Here is a 14,684-nt window from a genome sequence, read left to right on the forward strand (position 1 = left end):
TATCATACCAAGTTCTCTATAACCTGACTCCAACCTGTAGATTATAGCCGATTTTTCCATACTGACCTTCTTATCATTTTTCAGATATATCACTTTTTTAGACTCTGTGTATGAATATTCTGATTTTACATTTCTTTGAAAGGGGAAAGGGAATGACAATGACATTGGTAGAAAAAATTATGCAATTCTCAGCAATCCAGCACTATGGAGTACAAATGATCTGAAATATCTGTTAGGGGGATTTTTGAAAAAGGAAGGTACAAAAACTCGCCCGCAGTCATATCCATCTGTGAAAGAAAGTCTTTAAAAATGCAGATACTCAAAACCTACCTAGAGTCACTCGGTGAATAAGACCCTCCAGAGAGCAGCCCCTATAGTCAGACTTTTTAAAAGCTTTCCAGGTGATTCCGCTTCAAGGCCAGCCAAAAATGCCAACCATAATGGACCTTACATGAACACAAACTCATTCCCAGAGGTGAAATAACAAAACTTTCAATAAACTTACCTAAGTGAGTTCATCTCTGTTTTCTGAAGAGATGAGTCACCAGCCACATGGTTAAGTTTTTGAGCTTGGAGTTTTGCTTTGTTCTCTAATGACTCCATGGTTTCTTTCATTATTAATATTTTAGACTTTAATTCACAATTTTCATTTTCAAGCTATAATTTAAATTTTAAAAGTCAATAGGTGTATGTCTCAGTTTTGTTTTCATTAAGCACATTTTAATAATATTTCTGAAAGAAAACTAGGAAATAAATTAGATTTATTTAAAAGTACTTTAAAAAGTCACGTGTACACTTTAGGTTCTACATGTTAGAATGGGCATACACATTTATCTCTCCTTTTCAACATTACTGAAATGAAAGATACAAAAAAAAAGCAAGAAAGGAAGAAAAGAATATATACACAACAATGAAAACAGGAAGGGAAATAATTAGCGGAGCAAAAATTTTGAGGAATTTTAAAAAACAGTAAGTAGACAGGACCGAGTTGAAGAAAAATCAGAGCAGAAAATACTGTAACACAAACACAAAATGGGCAAGTCATATGAAGAAACTGTAAAATTTCCCTGAAGGGCCCAACACATAACCTGACTTAATGTAACAAATGATACGCCATATTTCTGAATGGGAACACAATATTGGGAATGTATTAAAATTTCCTGAAATAACTATAAATTCAATGAAATTTCAATAAGAATCCTAACAGAACCTTTTTAATATGGGGGGCGGGGATGACTTACATTCCACCTAAAATTCATTTAGGAAAAACGAAATGTAAGAAAAAACAGAAAAAATTGTGGGTAGAGGAAGAATGTAAGTAGACTCGCCTTATATCAAAATAAATTAGAAAGCTAATGTAATTAAAACTATTATGGATTTCACACAGAAATGGACAAGCAAATACATGTACACAGATTAAATTTAGAAAGGTAGCATTTCAAAGAAATAGGAAAAGAATAAAAACAGTTGGGACAGCCACTCATTGGAGAAAAATATAGTAGCTAGATTTCTACTTTACATACAAAAATCAATTCTAGATTGCATAATGACCTATATATAAGATTCAAAACCAAGAGATATTGGTGACAAACATAAGTCTTCCAGTTAAAACTGTAAACTGACCACACACATTTTTATCTCCCTTCCCTCTGGAAACAGTGCTAACATGACAGTAAAGGAATAAGAAAGTTATACACTCATAAGGACACAGAGAACAAGAAAAAAAACAAGAGTGGACTAGTGACTTCAGTAACTTGTGGAAGACAGAGAATAGTTTGAATAGAGACTCCGAATGGAAGAGAGATACAATCTGAAGCAACTACTGATATTTGGGGCCAGATAATTCTTTGTTATGGGAGGGCTGTCCTGTGCATTATAGAATGGTTAGTAGCATTCCTTGCCTTTACCTACTAGATATGAGAAGCACCTTCTTCCCTAGTTGTGACAACAAAAAAGTCTCCAGACATTGCCAAATACCTCCTAGGAGGTAGAAGTGACCCAAGTTGAGCACTATAGGAAATACCAATGCGCAGCCAGATAATTTACCCTGAAGAAGCTCAACACATGAAGACACCAAGTGGTAGGATGGGGTCAGGAGCAGAAGTGAATAAGGAGACTGGCTGAAAAACCACTGGGACCCTCACACCCCAGATATCTCCCACCTCTTTCTAAAAAGTTATCTTGGAAATCAAAAATATAACTAATTATTTTTTTATCAATACAAGGGTTATAAAATAAAGTTGAGGAAATCTCCTAAACAGTAGAACAAAAAGTTAGAGAGAAAATCAAGAAGAAAGGATAAGAACCTCTGCTCTCTTTAGGAAGTCTAAAACCAACTAATAAAATTTTCAGAGAGATAGAGAACAGAAAAGTAAATTCTCTTGAAATTGAAAACAAGAGATAAGAAAAAAACCCTAACACTTTCAGAAATAAAAACCTGTCATGTACAAAGAACTAGGAAATACAATAGCATCAGACATCTCAAAGAAAGTTAAAAAGCAATGAAGACAGTATTCAAAATTTTTAGCAAAAATAATTTTCCAGTCTAGATTTCCAGATACTTAAGCCAAATCATAAATCAAAGTTTGAAAGTATGAAAGTTGAATAAAGACATTTTCAAACAAGTAGAATACCAAAAAAAATTTCCTCCCACGTATTCTTTTTCAGGAAATTCCTGGAAATGATGCTATAGTAGAATGAAGGAAAAAAACACACACACACAAAAAAACACCCAACAACATGAGATTCAACATAGGAGAGGGAGACAGGAAAAGACTTATGAGGACAGCCATGAAGATGTAAAGCTCGAGAAGAGAGGTCTTCAGGGGGAAAAAAAGAACTGATAGGTTTGAATATTAAAAAATACTGAAACCATGAGAGAGAGAGATGTTGGAGCTCTTAACAAAAATTAGCAATGAGTTCAATGAAAAACAGAAAAGTAACAAAAAACAAAATGAAACAAAACAAAGGCAAATTAACTCCAGGAAAAAGATCTACAAGAAGAAAGGCAACAACAGCACTGTCCCAGTTGGCTGATCAGTGAACCCTAGAAGTCATGATAATATAAACAGTTAACTACTAACGTCAGCAAAATATGTAATTAAAACTATGTTAAATTAATGGGGAAGAAAAAGGGAGGAGTGCAAAGCCATCATCTACTATCATGGAAATTCACTAAATAATCTTAAATCAATAAAGTAAGACTAAGCAGCACAAGTACATTGTGTAGAATCAGGGAGATAAACACCAGGAGAAAGTCAAAACATTGGAGTGGTAGTTTTGGGGATAGGGAGGTAGGAAATTAAACTTTTGTTTTGTTTTGCATTAAAAACCTTTCAGAATTCCTTGGGTGTAACTTGTACATGTACAATTTAAAGAATAAAAAATGAACATTTGCATATACATCACCTGTTTTAAAAATGTTACCTGAACCTTTGAAACGATTTGTGAGCAGTCGCCAATCACATCCCCCACCCCCACCTACAGTAACCACTATGCGGAGTCTGGTGTGTCTCGTTTCTTGCTTTTCCTTAGTGTACTGCATCTGTATGACTCCCTAAACATAGAGTTTAGGTTTGCATGTTTTTAAACACTACAGAAGTGGAATCATACTGCATGTTTTCTTCGACATTTGTAAGATTCATGCATGTTGATTATGTAGCTCTTGTTCATTCATTTTTGCTGCTCTATAACATCCTACTGTATGAATTACCACCATTTACCTATTTTTCCTCACAACCAGTATCTGTAGTATTTTTCGTTTTCTGACAGAGTATATATTTTAGGCTTTGTGAGCCCCATGGCCTGTTGCTACTATTCAGATGTAACATAAAAACAACCACAGGTAATGTGTAAACAAATGAGCGTGGCTGTGTTCTATTACAAAAGCAGACTGGAGGCCAGATTTGGTCCCGGGGCCGTAGTTTGCTGACCTCCATCCAGGATAGGCATCTAGATATGGATTTGCTGGCTCATAGGGTATGCCTTTGCTAGACAACACCAAATTATTCTCCAAAGAGGTACCTGTTTGTACTTCCAGGAGCTATACACTCACTAATAATAATTGTTCAAACTTGTTAATTTCTGATGACCTGATGGATGTGAAATGATTTTACTAGGGTTTTCATTTGTATTTCCCCTATAGATTGGTGCAAAAGTAACTGCAGTTTAAAAGGTTAAAAAAAAAAAAAAAATTGCAAAAGCCTCAATTACTTTTGCACCAACCTAATATTAAGGCAGAACATCTTTTTTATGTATTAATCATTTGTAATATTTTTCTGCTATGAAAATTCACATTTTCTGTTGACTCCTTTTAGTTTAAATGTGTAGCAAGTTGTTCTCTCAATTAGTGGCTTGTCTTTTCAATTTATGGCTGTTTTCTAAACAAAAATGTTCTCATCAATGTGGTCCCATTGATCCATTTTTCTTAAAAGGAATAAACAAAATTGTGTCTCGCTTAGGAACACACACTCTTGCACAAGACACTTGCTAGCTGCGTGATCTTGGGCAAGTTTCCCCTTGGCCTCAGTTTCCTTATCTGTGAAATGAGGATAATATCAGTATTTAACTTCAAATGGTTGTTGTGAGAATTAAAATAATATATGCAAAATGTTTAAAAAATTGCCAAAGCAAATGCTATATAAATGATTGCTATTATTATTTCTCTAAGGTCAAAAAATATTTTCTCCTGTATTTTCTTTTTAAAATTGTTGCTATTTCTCAAACATTCAAGACTGCAAGTAACCTTCAAGTGATCTGGGGGTATGGTATATGTGAGGTAGGATTCAATTACTTTTTTATATACATATATGAATAGCCAATTGTCCTAGAAACAATTACTGAATAATCCATCCTTTCCCCACTGATCTGAGTGAGTCCTTTATATATCAAATTTCCATATACTTGTGGGTTTGTGGGTTTGCTCTCTCTAATGGGGTTTTATCATTCTGTTCACTACACTGACTCCAAAGCCTTCATAACTGATAGGACAAATTTCATACCATATTCTTTAAAATTCCTTTGTGATTTTCAGCTCTTTGCTTCCTTGTAAATTTTAAAATCTATTGTTAATTTTTACACACACCACCTTCTTGGGGTTTCAGATGAACTACATCAACTCTATTGATCAATTTGGGGAGAATTCACATTCCTTTTATAAGAATGATATCTGTTGCCTTTTTATAAATCTGACATATCTCTCCACTTACTTGGGTCTTCTTTAATGTCTTTCAATAAAGCTGCATAATGTTTTCTATAAAGATCATGGAAATTTATACATAGGTATCTTGTATTATTTATCACTATTAAAATGATATAAATTTTCTATTTATTTATCTTACTTGAGATTTGTCATGCTACCAGAATTTATTACACATTCTGAATCAGAAGATTCCTGTTTTTATAATACTTAGAAAATTATCAGTCATTATCTATTCCACTACAGCCTTTCTCACATTCTAGTCTATTCTCCTAGAATTTCGACTAAATATACGTTAGACCTCCTCACTTTGTTCTCTAAGACTTTAACTTACTCTATATTTTCTATCTCATAGTCTCTTTCCAATGACTTGTAGTATTTTAGATATATTTCCCAGTTCATTAATTCTCACTTTCAGCTTCTGGGTAAGCTGAAGTGACAAGGATTTGTCTACCTGAAATAACTAAAAAATTGGGCAAAATACATAAAGTGACAGTTTTTAAGACAGTGGGCATCAAAGAACAATGGCCAGTGATCCCTGAGACAAGAAACAAAAGCAATGAGCCCTTCGAGAGCTCCAGCTTACTGTCTGAACAATTTCCAGGATGTGACACAGGGAAAGGGATCCAGGTGGAGCCCAGAGGTTCCCCTAAGCTCAGAAGACAGGACTAAGTCAAGGGAGGACAAAGCAGTCGAGAGTTTGCAGGGCAGATGCTGGAGGAGAGCTGCCCAGAGTGAGAGCTCTAGTAAGCTGCAAGGGTGGCCCTTGAGTCTTCAGCTGAGCAGAGCTCAGCACCGAAGACGCTACCCAAGACCAGGGGAAGAACCATCAAAGAATTAGAGGGAACAATGCTCAGGACTCATGCATGGCCAGGAATGATTCCTGTTGCGATCAGTCATTTGAAAACCTTATAATTCATGGGGCAATAGGTAGTGTCCTCAAAAGGGTTTTATCTCAGTAGTGAAACGAAACTAGTCCAAGACTTAAATGCTACTCTGGTCCCACCTAATGAAGCTTAAGTACAAAACTGAAAAGGGTCAAGCTACCTCTATCTGACTTAACTGTATCCCAGAAAAAACCTCAAGAGTATTAATAGGGATACAAGCTATCCAACAACCAAGAAAGTAAAATTCACAATGTTTGGCATCCAATCTAAAGTTATCAGGAATGCCAAAAAAGCAGGAAATGACAACCCATGATGAGGAGAAAAAAAATCAACTAACCCAAAGTTGACAGAAACAAATGAAAGAATTAAAAAAATAAACAGTGACGACATAGTAAACCAGCCAAAATGAAATACAGAGAGCAAAAAGACTGTCAGAACTCACACCAATTTGTTAAAAATCCTATCTCTAGAGAGAGCAATAAGGAATGAAAGTGAATTTCACTTTGCATTCCATGTCTGAATTACCTGATTTTTTTAACAAGAGCAAAACAACAATGAGCATGCTAACACCTAGTGAGTACTTACAACATGCCCGAGATTCTTCTAAGTTCCTAGTATGTATTAACTCATGTAGTCTTCACAATGGTTAAAATAGCACCATTGCTATTTTACAAATTGAGGGATGGAAAATTTAAGTAACATGCCTACAGGTAATAGGTGACAGAGATGGCTTTGAACCCAAGTAGTCAGCTTTCAGAGTACATACTCTTATCACCGTTACACAGCTTCTGTAGCGTACGACTTTATAATTTCAAAAACATACAGTACATTAAAACTACAACTGAAATAGTCATTCAGGCAACACAATATGCCCCAAATCCAGTTTGAAAAATTACCTTATGATTAACACATGTCAGCTGTTCAATAGTTTTCTCTAATTCTGATTTTCCAAATAGACTCATTTCCTGGAGATGCTGAAAGAGAATTTTATAGATGTTCATTCACATCAGATAATAAAACAAAATCACCAAAGTAAGCAATGCAAGTCTACAGTACTACTGTTCTTGTGGGGTTTTGTTTGTTTGCTTGTTTGTTTTTTATTGGGGAATATTGGGGGACAGTGTGTTTCTCCAGGGCCCATCAGCTCCAAGTCGCTGCCCTTCAATCTAGTTGTAGAGGGCGCAGCTCAGCTCCAAGTCCAGTCCCCGTTTTCAATTTTAGTTGCAGGGGTGCAGCCTACCATCCCATGCGGGAATTGAACTGGCAACCTTGTTTTTAAGAGCTTGTGCTCTAACCAACTGAACCATCCAGCCGCCCTCCGGAAGCTCAGCAGCAGCTTGTTGTCTTCAACCTAGTTGTGGAGGGCGCAGCTCACTGGCCCATGTGGGAATCGAACCAACAACCCTGTTGTTCAGAGCTCGTGCTGTAACCAGCTAAGCCATCCAGCCGCCCCATACTTGTGGTTTTTTTTAACAGAATGTTTTAGAAAGAAAATCATTAGACATTTTACAAAAATGATGCTTTTGGTTAGGAAAAAAAAGCACAAGAAGGTCTCATCTTTTATATTCTACCTCCATGTGTGATTGTAACAGAAGACACAGATTAGTACAGATTCATTTATAAAGATTTATACAGGTCAATCCATTAGCATAACCATAAAGGGAAAAATCCAGCAGGTTAAATAAGCTCAGGAGTATGTCCTCACAGGAGGGGATGTAAGAGGAACAGAGTGTAAAGGAAGAAAAGAGGAGATCAGAAAGACACGGGAAACAAAATACTATAGGGCTACGCAAGAGATCAGAGTTTCAACAATGAGCTGGTCAACAGTGCAAACACAAGTGCTATTTTATTGGTTATATTACCTTACCCAACGCTTGCTGATGCTAAGTCTAGGACAAGCAATAAAAGCTAGTGTTCCCTGAGAATTTTTCTAGTGCAGATTCAAACTTCCATCCAGTTATTCATTTAAAAATAAATAAAGACATCTGATGTTTGGATTATACATTTGTTTGAAAGGGTCACTGAGCTACCTGCATTATTTTGTTTATTAAATCATTCAACCAGTATTGAGTACGCACTATACACTAAGCACCAAGCAAGGTGTTAGAAATACAGTGGTGAGTAAAAGGGATCAAGTATCTGACATCATAGATACTACAGCCTAGTGGAAAAGACAAACCTTAAAAAGACATTAAAGGGAATCTAGAGTCTAGGATTCATTTCCATCTAGGAAATGATGTTTAATCTGGCTATAAAGGAGAAACAGAAATTAGCCAGGCGAGGAATTTGAAAGAGGTAGAGGATTTTTCAATAGCCTGTGTAGAAAGTTGGGGCAACAAAAAGTCCATTAAGCCTGGAGTCGAGAAAATCAGGGGTGGGCAACAGGGAGAGATGAGTTTGGGGAAAAGAAGCCAGACCTTGAAGTAGGCAAGGGCCAATCACTGAAATCCTTGAAAACAATTTATGGATTTTATATAGAAAGGGGCGTGACTGGATTTATACCTTTGAAGGATGACTCTAACCTCAGTGTGAAATACAGATTTGAGAGGCTGCTAACACCCTAATGCAATTGAGAGAATAATGGCCAGAAAAGGATGGCAGCAGGGAAATGGAAAGAACTAGACCAATTCAAGAGAAACTAGTTAGTGACCTCAGAAGCCAGATTCCTTGTGACTTCATAGGTAGGTGGTCTTGAGCAAACTATTTATTTAAACTCAGAGACCGCATCTGTAAGCATTATCTATTTGAAAAGGCAACTGTGAAGATTTACTGAGACAGCCTATGTAAAGAGCACTTCAGTAGCACAGAGTCTCCCACGTGGAGAGGGCTTAATAAATGTTAAATATTATTGAAGAGGTAGCACTGATGCTGCCTGGGGTCAACAACTAGGCAGCTGGTGGCCAAACAGGAAACTCTTAAAGGAGGCTTAGGGATTAAGACTAGTTCAGTTTTTAAGTAAAAGATCTGTTGTAAACTCATAAATCCTGCCTCCTACTACATAGGAAGATTCTGGTAATATGAATGTTATTTTTTCCAAATTTTCAGTACTACTGCATTTTTAATCCTATTTTTATATTCCTTGGTCATTTCAACAGATATCAAAAAGGATAAATCAATAGCTTGTACTGATATACTGCACTTAAGTTTTCCATTTGGTAATTTTAACACTTCTTTTGATAAGAAAGTACTTTCTTGAAGGCAGTATTCCAAAAAATCCCGATTGAAAGTATTCTGTTGGGGTTAAACTTTAACTGAAATTTTATGACATAAAGACTACCCTAACAATGTTTAAATGTTCTTATTCCTAATTTTAGCTACTAATTTCTAAACATTAATTCAATAACATTGCTTTGGAAGTAAACTACAGACTCCGTAATAGTAAAAGTAATAGTTAATATTGAGTTCTCATTCTGTGCTGAATACTTGCTTTATGTAAATTAACATTCATTTCTTTGAGATTATAAAAGGAAATATGAAATACTACCCCTAGATATGACATCAAAAGCATAAGCAGCATATGAAAAACTAGATAAGTTAAACTCCATCAAAATTAAAAAATTTTTGTGCTTCAAAGAACCATTAAGAAAATGAAAAGAGAGTGACGTCATAGGAATGGCGGCAGCGGGGCGCACTTTTTGAGTTCTCCGTCGGATCTTATCAGAAACGGGAAGCTTATAACCCATCAAAGGACTCTCTGCTCATCACGCAGAACAGCAAAGAGACTCGCGCAGGGATTTCTTGCAGGTGGGGAAAAATTGGGCGAGCAGGGGAAGAAGGAAGGGAGCGGAGCGGAGACACGCCGCACCTTTCTGGCCTGCGGGAAGAGTGTTAAGACAGCGGGGCTGGGAGAAGACCCTCCTTCCATCCCCAGCCCCCACCCTTTCTAGCCAGCCTAGGGGCAAACACATAGCTGCAGAGGGGGTTCCCAGGACAAAGAGAGAACACAAAAGCCAGGTGGCGGACTCTACTGCGTCCCACAGCAGACCTCTCCCCAGAGGGAGGATATCTAGCATTTGAGGCTATTAAACTCCATACCTGGGCCCCTCCCCGCTCTTCCAATCCTACCCCACCCTTCCAGAGACTTGAACTGGCTCCTGATCTGAAGAGCAGTGTCAGATTACAGAGGAGCCTTGGGGTTTGGGCTAAGGGAAGACTGGCCGCTGGCTCTGGCCCAGGGAAGAGGCTGAGAAGAGTGTGGTTTGCCCTGGACTAGGAGACAGAAGACTCATCCACCCCCAGATACCACCGTTTCTGGCCTGTGGGTGGGGTGTGACACAGCTGGGCTGGGAAAGAGAAGACCCCTCTTTCCATCCCCAGCCCCCACCCTTTCTGGCCTGCCTAGGGCGGGGCAATTACATCGGCAGAGGCACTCCCAGGGATCAGCAGTAAGTGGCAGATACAGCACTCAGCTTTCAGCAGCTGAGGAATTCCCTGCCGGCCACACACACACACACACACACACACACACACACACACACACAGGGAAGAGGTGCCCTAAGACTCAGGAGAGCTGGACACAGGGCTGGTGGTGCTATTCTCGGTGTGCATATGTGCCGGCAAGGGCAGAAACTGCACTGACTTTGTAAAACCTACTGTCCAGACCCCTCAGCCCCACGCATCTAAAGCTGCAGCCTCAGAGTCACTCTGGGCATCAGGTGACCGGCTTTCTGTGTTGATTTGTCTTTATATTTTGACATCTTTGCCTGCGTGAGGACTCTGTACTACAGCAGAGAACAACCTGGAGATTACTTGGTGGGCTTAAGCCACAACTGGCGCTGTGTTTTTGTTTGTTTGTTTGTTGTTTGTTTGTTTGTTTGTTTGTTTTGTTCTGTTTTGATTTGTCTTTATATTTTGACATCTTTGCCTGTGTCAGTGGGGACTCTGTGCTATAGCAGAGAACAACCTGTGGGCTTAAGCCACAACTGGCGTGTTGTCTTTATATTTGACATCTTTGCGGACTCTGTGCTACAGCAGAGAACAACCTGGAGATTACTTGGTGGGCTTAAGCCACAACTGGCGCTGTGTTTTTTGTTTGTTTGTTTGTTTGTTTGTTGTTTGTTTGTTTGTTTGTTTGTTTGTTTTGTTCTGTTTTGATTTGTCTTTATATTTTTGACATCTTTGCCTGTGTCGAGTGGGGACTCTGTGCTATAGCAGAGAACAACCTGGAGATTACTTGGTGGGCTTAAGCCACAACTGGCGCTGTGTTTTTTGGCCGCCAACTCCAGACCAAGCCAGAGTACTACCGGGTTTGACCTACAAGTGACACACTCAGAGGGGATTCTTTACAGGCACATAGAGGCCAAAGGGCAAACCACATCTAAGCGGTCAACCCTCACGCAGCAGAATACCCTGCGTGGGCAAAGCCAAGTCTCACAACTAGTCAGCCTAGGAGTTAACTCCACCTACTCACAAGCGAAAAGCAATTAAGGATCTTCTTTAACAGGACAATATACACAACACAAGAGTCACTTTTAGAGCACAGAGAAGAGTAGTGCAAGTCAAATATAAAGGACATTTATTATATACTAATCCAGCAAGAACTAAGAACTCCAGGGCATCTACCTAATACATCAAGCAAACACAGAGAGTCAGCCAGAATGAGGAAACAAAGAAACATATCCCAAATAAAAGAACAGAAGAAACCTTCAGAAATGGAACTAAATGAAGCAGAGGTAACCAAACTGTCAGAGACAGAGTTCAGAATACTGATGATAAGAATGTTTAAGGAACTTAGAGAGGACATCAAGAAGGATGTAGAAATCATAACGAACAACCAGTTAGAACTAAAGAACACAGTTACCGAAATAAAGAACTCACTTGAAGGAATTAACAGCAGGTTAGATGAAGCAGAGGATCGAATCAGCGACTTAGAAGACAAGTTAGCAGAGATCACCCAAACAGAACAACAGAAAGAAAAAAGAATAAAAAACAATGAAGATGGTTTAAGAGACCTATGGGATAACATCAAGCGCAACAACATGCGCATCATAGGAATACCAGAAGGTGAAGAGAAGAAACAAGGGATTGAGAACATATTTGAAGTAATAATGTCTGAAAATTTCCCTAACCTGATGAAGGAAACCAACATACAAGTCCAGGAAGTGCAGAGAGTTCCAACCAGGATAAACCCAAACAGGTCCACTCCAAGACACATTATAGTTAAAATGGCAAAGATTAAAGACAAAGAGAGAATCCTAAAAGCAGCAAGAGAAAGACAGAGGGTTACATACAAGGGAACTCCCATAAGACTATCAAATGACTTTTCTGCAGAAACATTGAAGGCCAGGAGGGAGTGGCAGGAGATACTCAAAGTGATGGAAAACAAAGGCCTACAACCTAGGTTGCTTTATCCAGCAAGGCTATCATTTAAAATTGACGGGGAGATAAAGAGCTTCCCAGAAAAGAATAAGCTAAAGGAATTCATTACCACCAGGCCAGCATTGCAAGAAATACTAAAAGGACTTCTGTAAATAGAAGAAAGACGAAAACAATTTATCCACAAATTTAAAAATGGCAATAACTATGTACTTATCAATAATCACTTTAAATGTAAATGGTTTAAATGCTCCAATCAAGAGACATAGGGTGGCTGAATGGATAAGAAAGCAAGACCCTTGTATATGCTGTATACAAGAGACTCACCTCAGATCAAAAGACACACACAGGCTAAAAGTGAAGGGTTGGAGTAAGATATTCCATGCAAATGGAAATGAGAAAAAAGCTGGAGTTGCAATACTTATCTCTGACAAAATAGACTTTAAAATGAAGAAAATATTAAAAGACAAAGATGGACACTATATAATAATAAAGGGATCAATTCGACAAGAGGATATAACCTAGTAAACATCTATGCACCCAACATAGGAGCACCTAAATATATAAAACAGATATTGACTGACATAAAGATGGAGATCAACAGTAACACTATCATAGTAGGGGACTTCAACACACCTCTGACAACAAGGGACAGGTCTTCCAGACAGAAAATCAATACGGAAACAACAGCCTTAAATGACACATTGGACCACTTGGATTTAACCGATATTTTCAGAGCATTCCACCCCAATGCTGCAGAATACACGTTCTTCTCAAGCGCACATGGAACATTCTCCAAGATAGACCATATGTTAGGCCACAAAGCAAGTCTGGATAAATTTAAGAAAATTGAAATCATACCAATTGTCTTCTCTGACCACAGTGCTATGAAATTAGAAATGAACTACAGGAAAAAGACTGGAAGACACACAAATTCATGGAGGCTGAATAATATGTTACTAAATAATGAATGGGTCAAACAGGAGATCAAGGAAGAAATCAAAAGATATCTCGAGACAAACGAAAATGAAAATACAACGACCCAAAATCTATGGGATCCCGCGACAGCAGTCCTAAGAGGGAAGTTCATAGCACTGCAGGCCTACCTAAAGAAACAAGAAACATCACTAATCAACAGTTTATCTTCACACTTAAGGGATCTGGAAAAAGAACAACAAAATAAGCCCAAAGGGAGTACAAGGAAGGAGATAATAAAGATCAGAGCGGAAATAAATGAAATAGAAACCAGAAAAACAATACAAAAGATCAATGAATCCAAGAGTTGGTTCTTAGAGAAGATAAACAAAATTGACAAACCTTTAGCCAGACTCATTAAAAAAAGAGAGAGGACCCAAATTAATAAAATCAGTAATGAAAGAGGAGAAGTGACAACAGACAAGAGATACAAAAAATCCTAAGAAATTACTATGAGCAACTGTATGCCAACAAATTTGACAACCTGGAAGAAATGGACAATTTCCTAGATGCATACAACCTCCCAAGGCTAACTCAAGAGGAGACAGAAAACCTGAATAGACTGATTACCACCAAGGAAATTGAATCAGTAATCAACAATCTCCCAACAAACAAAAGCCCTGGACCAGATGGCTTTACAGGTGAATTTTACAGAACGTTCAAAAAGAATTGTCACCTATTCTCCTCAAACTCTTCCAAAAATCCAGAGGAGGAAGACTCCCAAACACTTTTAAGCCACTATCACCCTGATCCCAAAATCAGACAAAGACACCACAAAAAAGAAAACTACAGGCCGATATCGCTAATGAACATAGATGCAAAAATCCTCAACAAAATACTAGCAAACAGAATTCAGCAATATATTAAAAAGATTATACACCATGATCAAGTGGGATTCATCCCTGGTATGCAAGGGTGGTTCAACATCCAAATCAATTAATGTGATACACCACATTAACAAAATGAAAAATAAAAATCATATGATCATATCAATTGAAAAGCATTTGATAAAATTCAGCAGCCATTCATGATAAAAACCCTTAAGAAAGTGGGAATAGAGGATCATATCTCAACATAATAAAGGCCATATATGATAGACCCACAGCTAACATCATACTCAATGGGGAAAAACTAAAACCATTCCCTTAAAATCAGGAACAAGGCAAGGCTGCCCACTTTCTCCACTTCTATTCAACATAGTGCTGGAAGTTCTAGCCACAGCAATCAGACAAGAAAAAGAAATAAAAGGCATCCAAATCGGTAAGGAGGAAGTAAAACTGTCATTATATGCAGATGATATGATACTATAT

The 14,684-nt window shown here is 37.9% G+C and overlaps 1 protein-coding gene across 1 annotated transcript in view; it reads right to left on the minus strand.

Annotated features, from left to right (window-relative positions):
• The window catches only part of CEP135 (centrosomal protein 135), a 75,284-nt gene that overhangs the window by 22,023 nt on the left and 38,577 nt on the right, over nucleotides 1–14,684 (minus strand). The window contains exons 14-15 of the mRNA XM_074324822.1: nucleotides 6,981–7,058; nucleotides 506–657 (exon numbers count right to left, since the gene is read on the minus strand). Coding sequence (XP_074180923.1) covers nucleotides 506–657; nucleotides 6,981–7,058 — 230 coding nt within the window. The remainder of the gene's footprint in view (nucleotides 1–505; nucleotides 658–6,980; nucleotides 7,059–14,684) is intronic.

The sequence above is a fragment of the Rhinolophus sinicus genome, linkage group LG02 (genome assembly GCF_036562045.2).
Source record: "Rhinolophus sinicus isolate RSC01 linkage group LG02, ASM3656204v1, whole genome shotgun sequence".
NCBI classification, from domain to species: domain Eukaryota; kingdom Metazoa; phylum Chordata; class Mammalia; order Chiroptera; family Rhinolophidae; genus Rhinolophus; species Rhinolophus sinicus.